General features: G+C 42.5%; 1 protein-coding gene across 2 annotated transcripts in view; it reads right to left on the bottom strand.

The window, feature by feature from the left end:
• Window positions 1-23,161, bottom strand: part of FARP1 (FERM, RhoGEF (ARHGEF) and pleckstrin domain protein 1 (chondrocyte-derived)) — a 282,892-nt gene that overhangs the window by 80,588 nt on the left and 179,143 nt on the right. For both annotated transcript variants that reach the window (XM_012644448.1, XM_012644449.1), the window contains exon 3: window positions 14,828-14,932. In XM_012644448.1, the coding sequence (XP_012499902.1) occupies window positions 14,828-14,932 (105 nt within the window). The remainder of the gene's footprint in view (window positions 1-14,827; window positions 14,933-23,161) is intronic.

The raw sequence follows: 23,161 nt of genomic DNA, 5'->3' as shown, positions 1-23,161 counted from the left end.
ATTTCCTGGACTGCCTTGGGATCGTGCAGAAGACACAATACGGAAACAGTGGGACACGAGCACCTGGAGCTCAGAGGAGACGTCTGGCAGGAGGTCTCACATTTAGAAGTGGCCACCACGCTGACTCCACGGAGGGGAAGCCAGCCTGTGTAGAGGCAGGAGAATGAGATGCATGAGCACCATGGAGCAGCCAGAGGGGCACAGCGGGAGGGGAAAGGAGCAGAGAACTGTGCCACAGAAGCCATAGGATGACAACGCTTCCCCAGGGAGAAATACCGAGAGCTGCTGAAAGACCAAATAAGATGAGAACTGGGGTATCTGCTGGTGGCCGGATTCGCGATGGGTCTGAAAGTCGGTGGGTGGGAAGAGGATGACCGGCTTTCTCAAGAAGCTTGGTGTGAAGCAAGACGCAACCGCGCAGAGGTAGAGGGTTGAGAAATCCAATGAGGGCGTTCATGTGCTTGTTTTTAATCGGAATGACCTGGGTGTGTTTAAGAAGGGAAGGGGTTGAAAACAGGGGCCAGAGGGAATACGCCATTGTCCTGAGAGACCCGACATGATGTGAGGAGACAGTGCTGGAACCCAGGGCACTGGCTCGGGACAGAGAAGAACAGCTCTCCCCAGTGAGACAGAGGGGACAAGCTAATGATGACAGCAAGGAGGTTTACGTTTCTGTGTTGAGAAGATGAAAAAGTTCCTACTAGGTATCTCCATTTCCTTTGTAAAATCAGAGGGCTGGAGGGTTCAGCAGAACAGTTTCGAAACAGCTGTGCTGTGTGGGAGAGCGAGTGCACCGAGCGCCCGCCCATGAGCCTGCCACGCCACGCTCTGTCAGCCCCCACAGCGGCCTCAGGGGACTGGTCACTGAGCTCTCTCCCCACTGCCAGCACGGCCACAGAACCTGCCTAAACTTCTGCAAATTACCCAGGACAAATCATCTACGCTTTGGCAATGTAGTTGCCAAATTTATGAATTGTTTTTAAACATCTCTCCTCTGTTTTTGGCATTTCTGCGGAAAGCATCAAATACAAGCACCAACTTGAGCCAAGTGAGCATGTGGTTTTATAACATGTGGGGCTGGGAATGTAAGATTGGCCCGACGGAGCCTGTTGGGCACAGCTCTGCAGCACTAATGCTGCAAGGCACAGATCATATCACAACCAGAGTAGCCTGGGTAAGGACACACGGCCTGCGAGAACCTATCCAGTTCCCAGGCAGACTGACATCTGCAGAGCTCAGGACGGAGGTCTGGCGCGGAGGGCTTAGACCACTACAAATGAATGAGCTGGGAGTAGCAGGAAGAAAAAACAAGGTTGCTGCTTGACTGGAGTTAAAGCACTGGTGGCTGGTGTGTAGGGAAGGCCACAGGGAAGCAACGTGAGCCGGACTAGGTCATCCTGGACTAGCCACTCGTGCACTCAATGTGAGTAGACAGAAACGAGTTCCAGGTGAGTTAAAAGGTAACAGATGCACCATCATCTTTCTCTCCCTGCCAGTGGCTCTCTACAGGGTCACATTGGTAATGATCTCTTTAGCCCCAAACCACACCCCTGTCCTCGGGGAAATCCATGCTCTGGTCTCCTGAGCACACCCACACACCCATGTGTGTGGACCTCCTGACTGGAAAGGAATTTGCTTAGAATGAATGAACTTCTAGACAAATCTCACTCTCAGTCAGTAGAACTCAAAGACGAACCTGCTTACTAAGCCCGGGAACGTCTCCTGCTGGGATGTGAAGGCCTTACTGCATTAGTTTGCTCAGACTGCCATAACAATGTACCACACACCAGGGCCTAAACAGCAGAAATTTATTCCCCCCCCCGCCCCCCCCTTCCGTCTGGAGGCTCCAGGTGTCAGCAGGTGTGGTTTCTCCCGAGGCCTCTCTCCTTGGCTTGCAGGTGGCTGCCACCTCGCTGTGTCCTCACGTGGTGTTTCCTCTGTGTGCACATCTCTGGTGTCTGTGTGTCCAAGTGGCCTATTCTTATTAGGACACCCATCAGATGGGATTAGGGCCCACCCTAATGGCCTCATTTTAACTTCATCACCTCTTTAAAGATCCTGTCTCCAAACACACATTCTGAGGTACTGGGGTTAGGGTGCTTCAATATACAAACTTTGGGGGGGGACACAATTTACCCTTAACACTTACTTTCCACAATTTAGTTACAGGACAGCTTTCTGGCCCATCTACACTGCATTCAGCCTCCCTGTTTTCCTCTGATCCTACTTTGCTTACAATCCCTCTTCCTCTTGGAATGTGTGCTCTGTGCTGAAATACAGTCACACGTGGCTTAGCTACGAAGACAGATTCTGAGAAATGCACCTGGGGCCATCTCATCATTGTGCAAATATCACAGAGTGTACTCACACAGACTTATGCAAACCTTGCCTACTATATACCTAGCTATATGGCACCGCCTACTGCTCCTGGTACAGACCCTTGCAGCATGTGCTGCGCTGAATAATGCAGGCAGCTGTGACACAATGGTAAGTACTGTGTATCTAAACATATAAAAGGTATAGTAAAAACACAGTATTACAATCTTATGGGACCACTGTCATATACGTGGTCTGCCATGTGCCAAAATGTTACACAGCATATGACAATACTTTGAGGTAAGAAGAAATGCTTTAACGCCAATGTATCAAAGGCAAAGCAAGGTGAAATCACTATTCCCAGAGCTGTTCTCTTGTTTCTCTAAATATCTTTTTCCCCTTTTATTTTGGTGGGTGACATTGTAGGTGAGTTTTATAGGCAAGTGGAATGTTTGAGGTGTTTTGGAAAGGGTGTTAGTAATTACTCTTTTTGTTATCCGTAGGTATTCTTTATTCTGATATCCACTAGTCTAACACTAATATAGCCAGTTCAGTATAGAAACTGGAGTAAGAAAACAAGAACCAACTGTATGCCGCCTACAAGAAACATACCACAAATATAAAGACAGAAAAAAGTTAAATGAAAAAGAATAGAAAAAGGCATGCCATGCTAACATTAATAATAATAATTTAAAAACTGAACTGGCTATATTCATGTTAGACTAGTAGATATCAGAATAAAGAATACCTAGGGATAACAAAAAGAGTAATTTTTTAATGATAAGGCAGTCAATTAGTTAAGAGGACAACATAATCCTAAATATTTATTCACTTAACAGAATTTCAAAATACATGATGGAAAAACTAGTGAAACTACAAGGAGAAATACAGTCACGTACCATCTAATGATGGTTCAGTCAACAACGGACTACATATATGACAGTGGTTCCATTAAATTATAATATGTGTTTTTACTGTACTTTTTATGTTTAGATACACAAATACTTACCACTGTGTTACAACTGCCTACAGTATTCTGTACCATCACATGCTGTTTGTAGCCTAGGAGCAATAGGCCACACCATATAAGCTTGATACATAGTAGGCCATATCATCTAGGCTTCTGTAAGTATACTCTGTGATGTTCGCAATCTATGATGTTCTCACAACAATGAAATTGCCTAATGACACATTTCTCAGAACATATTAAGCAATGCATGACTGCAGGCAAATCCACAATTATAGTTGAGAATAATTATAAAGACTTTAATATTCCTCTCTCAATAATTGATAGAATAGGCAGAATTCAATAAAAAGAGAAGATTTGAACACAACCGTGATCTACCTGACATACATTGAACATGCTATCCAACACGGAAGAATATATATTCTTTTTAAGTACATATAAAACACCTATTAAAATCGGTCATATTATAGACCATAAAACAAATACCAGTCTGGGAGGCCGAGGCGGGCGGATTGTTTGAGCTCAGGAGTTCGAAACCAGCCTGAGCAAGAGCAAGACCCCGTCTCTACTAAAATTAGAAAGAAATTAATTGGACAACTAAAAATATATAGAAAAAATTAGCCAGGCATGGTAGCGCATGCCTGTAGTCCCAGCTACTCGGGAGGCTGAGGCAGGAGGATCGCTTGAGCCCAGGAGTTTGAGGTTGCTGTGAGCTAGGATGACGCCACGGCACTCTAGCCCGGGCAACACAGTGAGACTCTGTCTCAAAAAAAAAAAAAAAAAAAACCAAATACCAGTAAATTACTTTAAAAGCTTAATGTCATACAAACTACAATCCCTGATCATTAGAAATTAAATTAAAAATCAATAATTGAAGGATTTGTGAAAAATCCCCATATATTAGAAAATGAAACAACATACTTTCAAATAAAGAAGAAATCAAGGGGAAATTAGAAATTAGAAATTAACGTTGAATGACAATGAAAACGGAACAGATCACACTTTGTGGGATGCCACAAAAAAACTATCAATTCAAAAATAATCTATTAGTATAGAATTTAAATGTAAGCATTCTGTAAAATTAGATAATTCAGATAAACAAAATTTTAAAAATACATTTCACCATCAAGAGATCACTGTGAACACCTTAAGTGCAGTGGCTCTCAAAGTTGAGCATGTATCAAAATTGCCCTAAGTAAGGGCTTGTTAATACATGCACCATTGGACCCTGTTCTCAGAGCTCCCGATCACAGAATTTGCATTCCTAGTCAGTTCTCAGGTGATGCTGATGCTGCGTGTTGGTCTGGGGACCAGGCTTTAAGAACCACTGCCTTAGCATATATATTCCCAGATCTCTTACACATGATGTGTGTGGATATGAACACTCATACTTCTTATAAACCAAAACAAGATGTTTTTAAAAATTTTAATAACATTTTATTTAACCCCATCTATGTAAAATATTACCATTTAAACAATCAACATAAAAACATTATTAATGAGATGTTTTGCATTTTGGGGTAATTTTTGGAATCCCTCTTAGATTCCACTTAGAATCTGGACACTTAGATTACATTTCTGTTTGTACTAGTCACATTTCAAGTGCTCATTATCTAAAGCTCAAGAACTTTGTATAAATGGAAATGTACAGTATGTACTCTTGTGTAAAACTTCTTTCACTCCACATAATGTGGTACATCATGCTTTGTTTATCCATTCTTCCACTGATAGACACTTGTGTGGTTTCTAGTTTGGGACTATTACAAACGAAGCTGCTATGAATATTCTTGTATGCTTATTTTACGAACATATGCTTTCACTTCTCTTGCATAAATACTTAGCAGTGGAACTGCTGTGTTAAAAAATAATTGGCATATATTTAGTTTAAAAAGAATCTACCAGACCCTTTTCAGAATTGTTTTATAATCTAATTTTTTTCCCAAAGATTTCTACTTTTTCATTTTATAAACTTTCCTCTCATCAGATACTCAGACAATATTCAAATTCCTCCAGTTGACTAAAGAATATCCTTACTGATGGTCTGTCAAAACTAATTTCCAATCCAGGGCCATCCTTCATGTCTGGTAATGTCTATTAAGTCTCTTTTAATATATCCTAATATCCACCCCCTTCTGTTGAAGGAATTTGTGGATAAAATTTAAACTGGAAATTGTAGGATATGTTTCTGTTTACTTACAAGAAAAGCTTTAAATAAAGAAATTAAAGACAGAACTGTAAACCAAAGTACAAAATCAAATGTAGTACAGTCTATCCCCTATGCATTTGTGTACTGAATTCCTCAACTAGGATTTGGTATCCCAGATACATATCAAGGGAAGTTTTGGAATAAAACCAAGACTTGAAATCATAAAGCAATGCATGGGGTTGTGGGGAGCCTTTACCTGGAGGGAAACTTTAGCATTTGGAACCTTTACTTCTTAAGAAGGACTCAGCCACAGACTTCAGGCATAGAACTTGTAAAACATCAACTACTCAGTTTAACTATTTTTAAATTATTTCATTTTCATTAGATTTGAAAAATTCATTTCAAAGAATTTCACTTGGGTATTATGGCTTAATTGAAGGTTTTTTAAAATTGTGATGAGAAGACAACATAAGATCTACCCTCTTAAATTTTTATGTGTGCAACACAGTATTGTTAAACTATAGACACAACACTGTATGGCCCTTTAAAACTATCATTTGCTTTTGTTTTATATAATATTTTTCTTTTATACCCTTTTAAAACTGTTTCATTGTAAAATAACCCACAAATGCTTAAAACTACACAAAGCGAATGTACAGCTCAGTGAATTATTAAATAGTAAATACTGTGTCCACCAAGAAATAGAACTTTGATGGTTAACTCATCCCAAACTCAACTCTTTCTTTTCCTCTAAAAGTAACCACTATCCAAAATTTCACAGTAACTGTGTACGTTTTGTAATGGTTTATTTTAACAAATGGTGCATCTTTATACACTAGAGTTTAGTCTTCCCCATTTAAAAAAAAGTTTATATCTTTTAAATATCCTCTAATCTATACCTTCCTCCTCCGTTGCTTTCTTTTCCTTACACTTGATCTGTTGACTTGAAGAGTTTCCTGGAATTTGGATTTTGCTGATTGCACACTCGTGCTACTATTCAACATGTTCCTCTGTCCCCTGCAGTTTCTGCAATTGGGCAGTTGGATCCAACTGGATCCTTCTGTCAAGGCCAAACATGGTGTCTCAGGAGGAACACACAAGTTTTTCTTTTTGTTCTTAAAATATCATTATGACCTTGATCCTTTTTTGTTCCTCATTTTTATGTGAAAATAGTGTTGAAGGACATGCTTGCTTTCTGAAACTTCCTAGCTCTGTTTTCCTTCTCTTCTCTGTCCTTCTCTCGCTAGTCCTTACTAGCTCAATTTCGGCTCCCTTCTCTAAAGCCTCTCCTGAGTGGTGGCCTGGCCCCAAGGGCTCTCCTCAAACTGTCCCCTGTGGCCTCCAGTGCTTCTCCGGTGTTCTCTTTCCCCACGCATCAGATGCTTTTTTGCCTCCCCTTTTCCTCCTGTATAGACATGGACGGCGTGCGGGCTCTGAGGCTAGCTAATGTTTCCAGCTGCTTGTTCTTTTGGATCTAGGGCTTAGTCTGTCTGACACCTAGTTTTGCTGGAAATGCTGTCTGTAAATTTTGTTAAGTAGCCATTTTTATGTGTGGTCTTAGGTTTTGGAAAGATTCAAAAATTGCTTTCACCGCCACCATCGCCCTCTCAGGACTCTATCCATTTTAGAAACATAAGAGAATAATTTGAATGTTCCTATCATGAAGAAAAAGTAAATATTTAAGGTGATAGATATCCTAATTACCTGGATCTGATTATATGAATGTATCAAATTATCACAAGTACTCTGAAAATATGTACATATTAATAAAAAATAAAGAAATGCAGAATACTATTACCCTGATACCAAAACCAAGTACAATACAAAAAAAGAAAACTACACACCAATACCTCTCATACTGATACCTTAACAAAGTATTAGCAAATAAAATCCAGCCATGTATGAAAAGAATTACGTATCATAACCACGTGGAATTTATTCCAATATGTTCAACATCTGAAAAAAATGAATCACTGTAACTCACCATATCGACACGCTACAGAAGTCCTACCAATTGACTAGGCACACATTTACATACAACCCAGCAACGTACTCCCGGACTTTGATCCCCAAGAAATGAGACTTATGTTCACTCAAAAACCTTCACACAAAGGTTGACAGTGGCTCTGTTCACAATAGCCCACCCCAAATGTCCTTCAACGAATGAATGGCTAAACAAACTGTGGCAGACCCATCCCACGGAACACTACTCAACAATAAAAGAGGAACACATGATTGATACACACCACTCAGACGGCTCTCAAAGGAATTATGCTGAGTGAAGAAAGCCCATCTCAAAAAGCTACATACTATATTATTCCGTTTATACAACATTCTCGAAATGACGAGATCACAGAGATGGAGGGATGAGTGGTGGCTAAGGGTTGGGGACAGCATGAGGAAGCCGTGTGGGTAGAATAATTTTGCATCTTGACCACAGTGGTTATGAGAAGCCACACGTGATGACACTGCACAGACCTGTGTACACACACAAGTGAGTGCTTACAAAGCTGGTAAAGTCACAATAAACTGTGGATTGTGGGGGAAAAAAAATGATTTGTGGGCTGGACTCATTGTTTCTGAGTTAGAATGCAAAATTGAAACACAACAGGTATCTGAGCCTACTATGTGCCATGAGACCTGCTGGGTACATTACTGTAAAATACTGTCATTAATCCTCATGAAAACCTTGTAAAATAGTCATTTATTACTCCCATTTTTCAGATGAAGTACAAAATCAAGGAAGTTAAGAATCCACCCAGCTGCTAAATGATAAAGCGAATGCTTAAATAGATTTATGGGCCATAATGCAGAGCTTTTCCAACTATCCTGTATAGGCCAGTGAGATAACTCTCACTTATACAACTATCTCTGCTGTTCAGACTATGGAGCTCTGAGACGGGGAGGTCAGCAGGAAGGCAGCCAGGGCGGGGCAGAAGGCACATACTTTTGCTGAGATGGGCTGGGGTGTGAATGCTGGTTATGTGCTTTACTGTTAAGAGGTGGACAAGTTACTTCTCTGAACTGCTCATTGTAAAATGTGGATGATAAAATACCTATCGTGGAGAATACCATAATGCAGAGATTGGCACATCAAGGCACACGGGCCAAACCTGGCCTACTGCCTGCTTTGGCATCACTCAGAAGCAAAGATTGGCTATGACATTTTTAAATGGTAGAAAAAAATATATATACACCAAAGGAATCACATCTCATGACATGTGAAGACTACCTGAAACCCGAATTGCCATGTCCATATATAAAGTTTTGTTGGAACATAGTCACATTCATTCGTTTTCATATTGTCTGTGGCTGCTTCTGTCCTGCAAAGGCAAAGTCGGGTTATAACAAAGACTCTCCCCTTGGCCCACACTCTAGTCAGGCTCCTCTGCGCCTTCTTCTTGACTAGGCCTCAACCTCGGGCTTGTGTGTCCAGTTTTAGCAAGAATCCTGCCGAGTCAATTTAGAGAGAACCCCCTGGTTAGTTCCCTGAGCTCGCCCCCCACAGCAACCTAATGGCTTTCTGGCCTTTTACCAGTCTCCAGACTTTATGTACTGATTAGCTGGCATATTAAGTACAGGGTCTTGATTCCCGGGATCAATAGTGTTTCTGCCATGGAACGCCCAATCTATATTTTCAAAAAGCTAATTAAAAGACTTCTCAGCTCTGGGAGTGATCCATTAGCTAAGTCTGCCTGGACCCAAGGACCGCAGCAAGCCAGACCTGCATGTAAACACAGCAATCAACTCTATTAATTGATGAGCCATGGGATAAGTCTAATTAAGGGTGATGCATAATTGATTATTTAATAATTATCACTATTAGTTTATTTACAATCTGAGGAAACACATTTTAGGCTGTGGAAAGCACTCATTTTCCCCTTAAACTTCTTCAAATTCTTACTATGGGTAATGTTCTGACTTCAGTATTATTTATGTGACCAAATGACAGGAGGTACAGAAGGCTGAGCAGGAATTCGAGTTGCCTGAGTTCAACAATTTATCACCTAGGGACAAAAGCTGACAACCTCGGTGCTTTAGAGGATGACTAGTTTCCCGTGTATCACACACACAAAAAATGGGCGAAGCTGGTTGTGACAGCTCTGTGACTGGGCGTTTTGAGATCAATCACACTTTCTCTCCATTTGGCAGATGTGTGTGCAGCCTCCCAAATGAAACCTGGCACAGGTGACAGTTACAATGATGGTATTAAAAAATAACAGTGATGGCATACTCACGTTCTCTGCAGCATGACACACTGGGAGTGACCCAAGTGTCTGTCCACCAGTAGATGAACGGACACACAAGATGTGGTCCACATGCACAAGGGAAATACTAACCAGCATTAAAAACAGGGGAAATCCTGTCATATGTTGCCACATAGACATGCCTCAAGGACATTGTACAGAGTGAAATAAGCCAGTCACACAAAGACAAATACTGCATGATTCCACTTACATAAGGTATCTAAAGTAGTCAGACTCTTAGAAACAGAAGGTAGAAGGGTGGCTGCCAGGGGCTGGAGGGAGGGGGGGAATGGGGAGTTCTTTGTTGCTCAATGGGTGTAGAGTTTCAATTTTATAAGACAAAGAAGTTCTAGAGATCTGCTGTACAATGTGCGGATAGTTAACACTTCTGAATTGTACAATTAAAAATGGCTAAGATGATAAATTTTATGTTACCTGTTTTTGACCACAATAAAAAAATAATAATGACAACAATGAAGATGACATTAGCAATAGTTTCTGTAACTAATGTGTTCTAAACACATTAATGTGTCCCAGACACGGGGCCACATGCTGAAAGATCACATTCGATCCTTTCAAAGCCCCATGAAGGGGGCACTGTGATACCCATTTTATCCAAGAGTAAAGTGAGGCTCAGTAAGGTCCCCGGCCACACTCTCAGCTAGGCCCACAGCAGTGATTGAGCGCCAGCACCTGACTGCAGAGCAGGCTCAATTCCTCTGCAATGTTCCACCTGGCTGGAAAGACGGCATTGCCACGAATCCAGGAAGGAGACGCACATCTTACATTGCCAAGCAACTTTGTCTGGACAGAGAGGGAAATCCGGCTGGTTTTTTACTATTCCTACAGGTGAGCTGCTCTTCCTCAGTTCATCCAATCAAGGCTAGTCCTGACACTTCCAAAATAGATTCCATTTGGACCCTCTGAGTACTTTTCAGTCATCATTTCTGCTATTGTGTGCATTTATTTCATTGCATTTGGGGGTAAACTTTTATTGATGTTACAGGTCTGTCTCATGTTATAAGCGGAGAGCTCACTGATTTTACAAACTGATGGCACCCACAGATTCAGCACCCAGAACAAGAAACAGAACACAGCCAGGACCCCGGCAGCTCTCCTCATACCCCTCTAGTAACTTACACTGTCTAATATCACAGATTGATTTTGTCAAAAGCATTTGTTTTTAAAATTATGTGCAGTTAGCTCTCAGGTTGGGATTTTGTAATCGACAGAGTAAAATACAGAGATATGGTCAGAATAGAATAGTAACAGAGCAGGGGCTTGCGTCTAGACAGATCTGAACTTCAATCCCAGCTCTACTACTGCCTTCCTGTGTGCCTTTGTGAGAATGACTTAACGTCTTTAAAGCTTACCTCTCTCATCAGAAAAAGAGGATGTAATAGACCTTTGTAGGAATAAATGAAACGCTGTATGTAAACCTAGCATGGTGCCCGGCACAGAGTTAATACTCTCTGGAGCAGGTGTTGGAAAACTATGGCTTCCTGCATTATAAATAAAGTTTTATTGGAATGGAGATATGCCCATTCATTTACATATTGTCTATGGCTGCTTTTGCACAATAAGGGCAGATCTGAATAGGTGCAGCAGAGAGTGCATGCCTTGCAAAGTTAACATTTTTCACTATCCGTCCCTTTACAAAGAAAGTGTGTCAATTCCTGCTCTAGAAGGCAGGCCAGGTTCACTGTTGTATTCAGCAGGACTAGAACACTCCAGCACATAGTAGGTACTCATGCAGTGGCTTTTGATCTGCATGATGTGAGACAAATATGTTATCTACTTCTTTGAGTCATTGTCAGCAGAGTTTTCTTCATTTTGTAGTTGAACGTACTCCTAAACAATATTGTAAGGAAGGAGTGAAATCATAAAGATCGAGCCTGATAAAAACTTTAAAGAAGTCAGCCCTGCAGGTACCTAGGTTTATAAATCCCAGCAAAAGAGAAGCATCCGTGGTTTAGCAGAAATGACAATGAACTTGGAGAAGAACCGTTAGAATCCTAGCTCTGACATTAGCTAATTGGTAGATCCAAATATTCTCAGAATCTTAACGTCCTCAATTATCAAGTGCAAAACCACCACTACTGATTTCTGGTTTAGAAAGGCAGCTCCAGCTGGATTGGAATAGGACAAGACCAGAGTCGTGAAAGCTGTTAGGAGCTTAAAGGAATTCAAGCAGGCCCTTATCAAGGTTATTAGAAATAATGAGATGGCAAATTTTCAGGTGTTTTGAGAATCATTATTTTAACATAAAATAAGCCTATTGAAATAATGTTCCACAGAACTTGCTACACTGTAATTGTTTCCTGGACTCTCTGACCAAGCTGTGCACTCCTAATGAATGGAAACCATGACTACTTCTTGCTGTCTGTCACTTTATCTCATGTTTCATGTGAAGTGTGATCCCGACACAGTGCAGGCATAAAGCAATTGATAGATGAATAAATGAATATGGAATTAGATCTGGCAGTTCTGTGGTCATATGCCACACCAGAAAAAGGACGGGGAGTTATGGAAGCTCAGGTTTAAAGTACAAACTAGAAAATGATGGAGTGTTTGGAGGTGAGAATGAGTCAAGAAAACGCAACTTGTTCTCCTTTTTAGGTGCATGGCAGACCCACTCATTCACCACCTTCTCTGGGCAAGGTTCCACTGACTCCCCTCCTGCCCGCTTCTTCCCTGAAATGCTCTCTTCCCCAGCTCTGGGGCTTTTCCCTCCTTCCTATCTGTACCTCCTGGGAGGGCTCTTTCCTTCTATGTATTCCACCTTTGGCCCTTTCTCTTCACACTGTGCTCTCATCCAGTTTCAGAGCTTCGACTGGCATTTAAAATAATCACAGAATTCCTGAATCCAAATTTCCACTCAGATATCTTTCCTGCGTTCAGGAAATATACCTCCTGGTCTTGCCCACTAGACATCTCCACTGATGCCCCCGACTCCTCATGTCCACAATGGGAGTCGTCATCTTCACCCCTGGATATGGTCTTCCCCAGGGACGTGCCCTACTGCCCACCAAGATGGCAAAGCTGGAAAACTGAGCCACTCTGAGCCCGCTCTCCCTCCCAAATCCATCCATTCAATCGCATCCCCTCCCACTGTTTCCAAAATCTCTGACTCCATCCACCTCACTCCAACCCACCACCCTCCCTTAGCTCTGGCCAGCGTGGTCTCCTGCCGGAATCACTCCAAGCACCTGACTCCAGTCTTGTCCTGTTCCAACCCAGCTACAGTTGTCTTTCTAAACCAGAATCCAGATCATATCACATTCTCTTCAAAATGCATTAACAGCTTCCCAAACACATTAGCTTGGTACAGAACCGTGCTGTCCAATACAGCAACCCCTAGCTATGTGTGACAATTGAGCACTTGAAACACGGCTGGTCTGAACTGAGAGGTGCTGAAGTGTCAAATACACACCAGATTTGAAGACTGAACATGACAAAAAAGACTTAGCATGAAAATATTCATAGTCGTTTAGACTGTGTGTTCAAATGATAATGTTTCTGGATATAGAAGGTCAAATAAAACATTTTAAAGTTAATTTCACCTGGATGTTTTGTTTTTTAACTTTTTTTCTTTTTTTACAATAGGGTCTCTCTCTGTTGTCAGGTAGTAGTGCAGTACATCATATTTCAACCTCAAACTCCTGGGCTCAAACAATCCTCCTCCCTCAGCCTCCTGAGAAGCTGGGACTACAGGTGTGTGCCACCATGTCTGGCTAAGTTTTGTACCTTTTGTAGAGATGGGGTCTTACTATGTTGCTCAGGCTGGTCTTGAACTGGCCTCAAATGATCGGCCTCCTAAAGTGTTGGGATTATAGGCATGAGCCACTGCATCTGGCCTTTAAAATTTTTTAACGTAACTGTTAGGAAAGTTAAAATTATATCTGTGCCTCATATTTTATTTCTACTGGACGGCAATGGTGCAGAAAGCCCTTCACCACTGGCTCCCTGCAGGCCTGGCACCCTTCCAACCTCTCACCGCCTTCGCCCCTGCCCCCTAGCTCTGGGCTTCTCTGCAGGTTCCTGAATAGCCCACTTGCTTTCTGGTTTTTGTACATGGGGTACTCCCTCTCCCCAGAACATTCTATTAGGTCAACTCCTGCTGGTCTCCCAGGACTCAGGTTTGCAATACCTGGGAAAGATTTCCTGAACACAAGTGTCATTTGTTGTCCCCAATGCCCAAGAGCCCCTGGCACCCATCACGTGTCCCATATTGGCCTCTGACTCAAGCCTGACTCCCTACCTGGATTATAAATTCCCTGCATTTTACTTATTATTGGATCTACAGTGCAGGGACTAGCAGACGTTCCAGGTACTTGGTCTGTACAGAATCTAAGAATACAAATACAGCCAATGAACTTAGAGCCTAAAAAGGTGACTAATAAAAAGTAGATTCAGACATAGCCTTAAAGTGCCATCAATCAAAAGAGATAAAGATATCAGGAAGCTATGTTCTAAATTTTGGGTTCAAATCAGTGAAACCATTTTTAAAAGAATAATCTGACATATTTAGCAACTTTAAAATGGTTGGACCCACTGATTGGGCAACTCCGTGCCTTTGGATTTGAACTACTGAAACACTTGGCCACGAGCGCAAACACAAACGTACTGCTAAGTTCACTACAGCAACATTTGTAGTGGTAAAAAACGGAACAAAAGCAAAGCATTCCATCAGCAACAGAGGCTGTAAATTACACATATCCCTTCAGAGGAATAACATCTAGCTGAGAAAAAGAAGGAAATGGACTCTCTGTGCCAAGAAGGAGATTTCTCTTGCAGGGGAGGGAAAGTACAGTGCTGCAGATTGCTTCCTCACCTTTGTGTATTTCAAAGTTATGTGTTTGTGTATGTGTTTACACAGACTCTTATCAGAAATATACCCGAGAATGTGTGTACTCACAAGGTAACGGTGGTCGGTGGGGGAAAGGGGGCTGTCTTCACTGCATACTCTCTTTGAACTTGCTAATCATATACACGAATTACTTTTATCATAAAAAATACTAATGAGGACTTTCTGGGTGTTTTTTCCTCTATTTATTTCTGTATGGCCAAGGAAAAGTACCGATTATCTCTCCCGCCCCCCGACAAGATGAACAGACAGTAAAACAGCAACATTAATTTGACGTCACCTACCGTGATCTTCTTGTGGTCGGGAAACTCAAGGCCAAAATAGTCGCCTTCCACAAGATTGAGGTGGCTGCAGACTGCATCCAGCAGCACCTTGCCAGGAGCTCTTTGCTGTGAACAGAAACAGCAGGGGTTATGCCCTCTGATACAGACAGGACAGAAACAAATCACGGCTCCTCTCCGCAGGACACCTCTGCGTTCCCCAGCGTGCTGGTCCTTCACAGCTCGGCATGACCCGCCTCCTCCACACCCGGAACACCGGCCCCACCCACACCTCTGCACCTGCTGTCCCCATACTTAGATGCGAATCTCTGCATTTCCTCCCCACCCCAATCCCAGGCACTACTCCCCCTCCTTCTTCAATTAATGGACTATTTTTAAGTTTTCAAAAAATTAAGCAAAAAACAGAGTTCCCATATACCTCTCCACAGCACACACACCGGGTACCCTATTAATAACATCCTTAGCAGTGCAGCACATTTGTTATAATTGTTGAGCCAGTATTGATACACTATTCTCACTCAAACCCCATCATTTATATTAGAGTTCACTCACGTGCTGTAAAGTTCTTATGGGTGTTGACAAATGGATAATGACATGTCTCTACCATGACAGTATCACAAGGAAGAGTTTCACTGCTCCACCTATTCATCCCTCCCTTCCTCCCTCCCTCCTGATCCTTGGTAACCACTGATGTTCTTACTGTCTCTACAGTTTGCCTTTTCCAGAATGTCCCATAGGTGGAATCATACAGTGTGTAGCCTTTTCAGACTGGCTTCTTTCACTCAATGTGCATTTAAGGGTCCTCCACGTCTTTTCATGGCTTGAAAGCTCACTTCTTTTTACTGCTGAACAATATTCCAATGTCTGGATGTGCCACGGTTTGTCTATACTTTAACCTACTGAAGGATACCTCGGTTGCGTTCAAGTTTTGGCAATTACGAATATAGCTGCTATAAATACTTGTGTGCAGGTTGTGTGTGGACATAAGTTTTCAACTCAGGACTCCATCCTTTATGTGACAGTCAAACCTTGTCCCTATGCCTGTCTCCTCCTCCACAACTATGGCAGCATTGACGGCTTTCTTCTCCAGGTTCTTGTAGCACTTGGCGCAGACTCTCATTGAGACAATACCCACGCTGAAGGTAAACGCCATATTCTATTCATCCCTGTATCCACCATGCCTGAAGACCAACCAATTTTGTTGAAATGAATGAATGAACAAGACAATAAAAGTTACCCATTCCACTGTGTTATATGCAGTTTGCTACCTCTAAGTCTGTGTCCACAATTAATTTCAGGCCACCTATTCATCTTTATATTCCTATTCCCTAGCAAAGCACCTGTCACTCAATCGATGTCTGCTGAAATCAATACCATTCATGTATTTTCTTTTTGTTTTCTTTTCTTTTAATTTAGAGACGGGGTCTCAGTCTGTCACTCCAGGCTGAAGTGTAGCAGCCTGATCACACCTTACTCCAGCCTCGATCTCCTCAGCTCAAGCGATCCTCCTGCTTCAGTCTCCCGAGCAGCTGGGACTACAGGCATGTGCCACCATGCCTGTAGAGATGGGGTCTCACTATATTGCTCAGGCTGGTCTCAAACTGCTGGCCTCAAGTGATTCTCCTGCCTTAGCCTCCCAAAGTGCTAGAATTACAGGCGTGCACCCAGCTACCGTTCATGTATTTTCTATATATCAAATCTAGAGGGAAAGGAAATATTATATATAAGAACTCAATTTCTACACTAAAGAGTTTAGAATCATATGCCTCATTTTCTCTTCATTATCCAGTAGACTCCTAATGACCCACTAGTAAAATGGGTCAACAGAGTTCCATCGTATAGATTAAACTCTGGAAGAAGAATGTTTCCAAGACATCGCTGAAAGGACAGCATTGGTAAGAAACTATCTAACAGAGGGGAAAAAGGGAGAAAACTCACAGCATATAATTGCCCCTTTGAAGAGAAAGATCATGGCACACAACTGCCCCGTTTGTTTGATTAACCAACCACCTGTGTGCAAGCATCCTCCAGCAGGGATGAAGTAGGGGACAATGAGCTGCTCCACGCCAGTCACCGGTCCCGGGTTCAAGTTCTCACAGCAGCTGCCAAAGAGCTGCATGGTTAACTTACATGACTTATCCTGCGCCCTCCTCTCCCTCCCGTAAAATCTCTAGACATGAATTAGAACGTTATAAAAATGAGCCAGGGGAGAAGAACTTGTGGAAGAATTCCCATACTGTTAAGATTTTCTTTTCTTTTTTTTTTTTTAAGGGAAGACCATATTCCAATTTCACAATCTTCTTTCTCACAACTCTCAATACTTCCTATTTCTGACAAAAATAAACCACTAATTATCTGCCCAGCTGGCAAGCACTCACATTTCCCAAAGAATTCCTGGAACTGAGAGAATTTGATAACTTCATCTAGATTTACAGAGTCTGAGAAATGAGACGTAACAATTCAACACTGGAAATCTAAACAAGTTTTAAGAAGTCAATATACAACGGATGTCTTTATGCACATTGTGTTAAACTAAGCACTTTATAAGAAGGAGAGGGAGAGTTAACATCTGGGTCCTTTACAAAGTCAGAGAGGTTTCTGTGAACATGTTGAGCACATCTTGGTAATAACAGGAGGCTGAGCTGAGTCCTAGAACCCGCAGCCTCACCTCGGCATTTCAAATACTACTTGGGCTCTGTCAGAGACAAGTGCAGCAAACGACTGATTAACTCCTTGCAGAATGATGGGTTTGCAATAGATGCTTGGGATCTAGCTAATGACAAACCTGGTCTCGATCCTTTAAAATTTCCTTAAAATTTATTATTTTGTACAAATGGTTATAGAAAATGACTTATCTATGGTATCAAAATTTTTTATAGGGGGATATCAACACGGAGTTTGAATGATATCTTTATAGCTCCTAAAATTCACCTATAAAATAGATGCCTATAAAGCATTATATGAATTCCCCTGTGAATGCTGGCTACATTCAGGGATGTAAGGAAACCCAGTATACAGCATCACTAGAATTTATGAGGGCTTAAATGCACCCACCACACGACAATTTCATGGGTAAATGGCACCATAATGGGCTCCGTGGACTCAGTGTTAATGCCCCAATGTGTACCAGGCAGCTAAAGCCTAAACCGTTTCCAGACATAATGATACCATGATATGTTCAGGAATTCCATTTCCCTTGCTTTTTAGGAACTGGTATAGAACTATTTTGCTGTGTCAATGCACCCAGGGCTAAATTCTGCTTCAGAGGAAGCACCTCAGAGAAGGGAGGTAGGAAAAGCATTTGTTCCTCATTCTTCAAGAAAATTATTATCCCTTTTCTTCCTATAGTAGATTTACTCCATCGGCCTGCAGTATTTCTCTGTACTTGTTGCCAATGAGTTTTTCAACTTCACTCTGAAAGTAATTCTGTTGCAAATCACATCCCAGAAGGTTGTTTTTTTTTTGAGACAGTGTCTTGCTCTGTTGCCGAGGTTAGAGTACCCTGGTGTCGGCCTAGCTCACAGCAACCTCAAACTCCTGGGCTCAAGCAATCCTTCTGCCTCAGCCTCCCGAGTAGCTGGGACTATAGGTATGTGCCACCATGCGCGGCTAATTTTTTCTGTTTTTAGTAGAGACAGGGTCTCGCTCTTACTCAGGCTGGTCTCAAACTTCTGACCTCAAGCGATCCTCCCGACTCCGCCTCCCAGAGTGCTAGGATTACAGGCGTGGGCCACCGCGCTAGGCCCACATCCCAGAAAGTGAAATGGTGCAGCTAACATGGAAAACAGTATGTAGTTACTCAAAAAATGAAAAATAGACTCATTGTATGATCCAGCAATTCTGCTTCTGGGTACAGACCAAAAGAACTGAAAGCAGGGTCTGGAGGAGATACTTGTGCACCGACGTGCACTACAGCACTATTCACAGTCGCCAAAAGCTAGAAGCAACCCAAGTGCCCATCAAAAGATGAATGGGGAAACAAAACATGGTGCATATACATATGATGGAATATTACTCAGCTTTACAAAGGAAGGTAAAATCCAGCCACAGGCCACATTGTGGATGAATCTTGAGGAGACTATGCTAAGTGAAGTAAGCCATTCACAAAAGGACAAATACTGCATGAGTCCACTTAAATGAGGTACCTAGAATAGGTAAATTCATAGAGACAGAAGGCAGAATGGGGGTTGTCAGGGCCTGGGGGTAGGGGGAATGGGGTGTTAGAGACTAATGGGGACAGAGTTTCAGTTCTGCAAGATAAAGAGTTCTGGAGACAGATGGTGGTGATGGTTACACAAGAATGTGAACGTACTGAATGGCACAAGTAAAAATGGTTAAAATGGTAAATTTTGTTATGTATATTTTACTATTTAAACAGTGCAGAAAAAAGGGGGGAAGTAACCGAGGAATGGGGCTCACATCTATAAACAACTGAGGGTTACTCGCAATACACTCTGTAACACTACTTTTAAGAACAAGAAAATAAAGAACCCATGTTCCTTACATTAGATTTTAGAAAAATATTGGGGGGGTAGGACCTTATCGCATGGAGGGAATGAGTGAATATCCATGTGTATGCACTAAATATTTGCTAATATTTCTCAGCACGAAGAGCTCTTTCATACGTATGGCAAAAAAAATGGGTAACATGAACATCTTTGGAAGTAACTGCAAATTATGCATTTGGGATAGGCTTTGCACTGGAAGACGATAACAGGATTCAAAAGCTATCATACAAATCTACTAGCCCTTTATTGCTTTAAGAAAAAGAATCCAAAGCTGTAAACAAGTCAATAAAGTCTGAGCGGGGGGAAAAGGTGGCAACAGCATAGACTAAGCTGGCAGAACACAGAGAGGAGACCTGGAGGAAAATTCATCCGTGAAAGTATTTTCTCAAAGAGTACCTTACTGTAACACACACACACACACACACACACACACACACACACACACACACGGCTGCACGAACTATCACGCATGAGGAAGGAAAACCAAGTCATCTAGGCATCATTTCAAAACCCTTATATGTTAGTAATGGTTTAATATGAAAAGGATCTGATGAAAATGAACATTTTTTTCAAATGTTCCCAAGTGACTCTGTTGGGGGCAGGGGGAAGATCTCTAAGGCTCCCATCAGATCTAAGAAACTGAGTCCAGCTGACCCCATACACTACCAGTCTTGATTATAATCTCCTAGAAGTACACTCCTTACAAGAGGCCAGACAGTAACTATAATGTTTTATTAATATTTTGGAGAACCAACCAGTGATTAGTGAAACTACATAATCAAATTTTTGCCACTTTTTTCTTATTGGTTACTTTTAAGTATGCTCTAAAAGGCAGCTGAATTTTAATGTAGCGCACAAACAAGCTGGCTGACTCCAAACTGTGTGTCCCTGCTGCCTTGTCCGTTCTGAATTGGCTTTTCATTGGAGCCTATAAAATAAAACTTAGGAGAAGGTTTACATTCTTGGGGAATGTCTGGCAAGTAACACTGAATACTAAACAGTCTGCACATTCACATAGAGCTTCAAGCTATTAATAACTGTGAATCAAAGTTGCTTTAGTTTATTGTGCCTTTAAAATATCTCTATGCCTTCAGGTTATTTCTATAACAAAGTTTTATGTGGGAGTATTTTTTTCCTCTTCTGAAAGGATAAAGACACAATTCTTTCTGTAGGTTGGGGGTATATTCTCCTTCTCCCTATCTCCTCAAAGAGGCTAAATAAATGAATCCCCTACGTAATAAAGCTGAAGTTACGCCTTTCAGAAATTATCTCATAGACCAAAATCTATAAAGATAATGTTTGACCAGGTTTACAAGATTTGCATCTGCTGAGGTTTCAGATGGCCATTTCTGGAAGCATTTTATTTTTTCCTGTTTTGGGATTAGCGTAACCATGACAACCAGGGTATGCTCTCATCCAGCAAAAGAGAATGGCTTCTCTCAAAGGCCTTGGGCCTTTTTTCCTACCATTAATACCTATTAGAATATTGTTCAAAGTCCGATAACCCTCTAACCCTCAACCTGTCTGGTCATAGGGCATTACAATGTCACAGATTTTCTTACAGCCCTTTGGCAGTTTTTGACTGGGAGGGTAGAAGTACTAATAACTATGACGGCTTGAGGAGGCTGGGGTACATTTAACAAGTGAGTAGACATGCGCGGACACTACACTAGGTACTGAGAGAATGAAATCAAGATGAAAAGTGTCTCTCTTTGAGTTGGTGATGTATACAGATAACCAGCTAAACTGGAACACACGGTAAGTGGTTTGTCAAAGGTACTAACAAAAAGTTGTTGAGGGTCAGAGAATAGAGCAACTGGCTACTCTCTCTGATGGGGCGGTACTTTGGGAGTGGAGTGCCTAAGATGGTTTAAAAGTAGGCCATCTGAATGGGTCTCGAAGGATGAGTAGGAATTTGCCAGGTAAATATGATGCATTAGTTTGCTTAGGTCCACATTACAAAACACCACACACTGGGTGGCTTAAACCACAGAAGTTTATTTCTTCACAGTTGCGGAGGGTGGGCAGTCTACAACCAAGGTGCTGGCTGATTTGGTTCCTGGGCGAGGGCTCCCTTCCTGGTTTGCAGATGGCCACCTTCTCACAGGTCTTCACATGGGAGAGTGAGAGTGAGTGAGAGGTCTCTGGTGTCTCTTCCTCTACGGACACTAGTCCTGTTAGATCAGGGTTCCATTGTTATGACCTCGCTTAACCTTAATTATCATACTTCCTTAATCCAAATACAGCACGCAGTGAGTAGGGTGTCAACAGATGGATTTTTAGCGGGGCAGGGCCATAATTCAGTCCATAGCACACGACTCACAAAAGGAAAGGAGATATTATTACTTCCCCTCTAGGACTGATATGAGGATTAAATGAAACTATGACCACAAAGTCTCTAGCAAAGGACCTGGCACATGACACACATTCTCTGTTAGTGTTGCTGCTACCACGATGCTAGGGGAAAATGTGAATTTATAGAAGGAATGACCGGGGACTGAGCTGACGCTGAAAGGAGGTCCCACTTCTCCACCCCAAAGTCATATCTCTACAATATCCGGGGATGGAGAGCCCAGCTAACAGAGCAGTAAGCCCGGAGACACTGTCCCCAGGACAAAGTCCATGCCAGGTCCTTGCTGGTCGCTGCCTCAGCTGGAGGTGATTAAGGATGGCACTCCTCCAATGGAATGTGCTCGTCGGTCACCTGTGGACCTTGGTAAGCTGCAGAAGCTGATTCCAGAAGTCTGGGGTGAGGCCCAAGAATCTGCATTTCTAACAAGCTCCCGGGGGATGCCACTGATGGTGCAGGGACCAGGTTTAAGCTGCCGCCAGTCCCCAGCAGGCATGGCTGGCTGGCTGGCTGGCTCTGTGGTCTCTCACTGTGATTTCCATCTGGGGATAAGATCAAGCCAGAGACTCAACCACAGTAAAGCATGCCAACCTCACTGTGATGTGCTGAATCGTATCCTTTAAAAACATAAGATAAAGTCCTAACCCCCAATACCTGTCAATGTGGCCTTACTCAGAAAGAGGATCTTTGCAGAGGTAATCAAATTAAGATGAGGTTGTTAAAGTGAGCCCTAATCCAATACAGCTGGTCTCCTCCTAAGATGAAGGCGTGAGGACAGAGACGCCGTGGGAGACCACCCCATGACGATGCAGGCAGAGACTGGAGGGCTGCAGCTGCAAGCCAAGCAGGGCCCAGGAGTGCCGGCCACCACCACAGCTGGAAGGGGCAAGGCAGGATTCCACCCAGAATCCCAGAGAGTGTGGCCCCGATGGCACCTTGATCTCTGGCTTCTTTTCTCCAGAATGGTGAGAGAATATACTTCTGTTGTTGGAAGCCACCCAGTTTGTGGTATTTGTCATGGCAGCCCTGGGAGATGAATGCAGCCTCCTCGGACTGCCCTGTTACTCACTCCTTAGCTGCAGGGAGGCAGAAACAGCGCGGTTGTGTTCAGCACTGCCCCATTTGAACAAAGACATTACAACCAAGTAACAACCACCATAGTGGATTTGGAATAACAAAAATTTTGGCCTTGAACATTTCTCTAACTCAATAATCAAATATGCTCAGCAAATAGTAGACTCATCATAGGAGATAATTTATTTTTCTTGCTGTTAAAAGGTACTCCTGTTTTCACTGTAGTCGCTCTAGATGTGAGCAGTACTCCACAGTTGAAGCTCCTTTTACAAACTATTATCTCTTTTGAGACCCCTACAGCCTGGTAAGGCAGGAGGGGCTGGATCCCGGGCCCAGAAGTCACGCAAAGTCCCAGCTATCCACCCGGGACATCCCCTAGCCCGGCCGGGCCCTTCCTAGCTCCCC

This window comes from Propithecus coquereli, unplaced genomic scaffold, assembly GCF_000956105.1.
Source record: "Propithecus coquereli isolate 6110/MARCELLA unplaced genomic scaffold, Pcoq_1.0 Scaffold212, whole genome shotgun sequence".
Taxonomy (NCBI): domain Eukaryota; kingdom Metazoa; phylum Chordata; class Mammalia; order Primates; family Indriidae; genus Propithecus; species Propithecus coquereli.
Note: the sequence above shows the minus strand (reverse complement) of the source record. Positions and strands in the feature narration are given on the sequence as shown.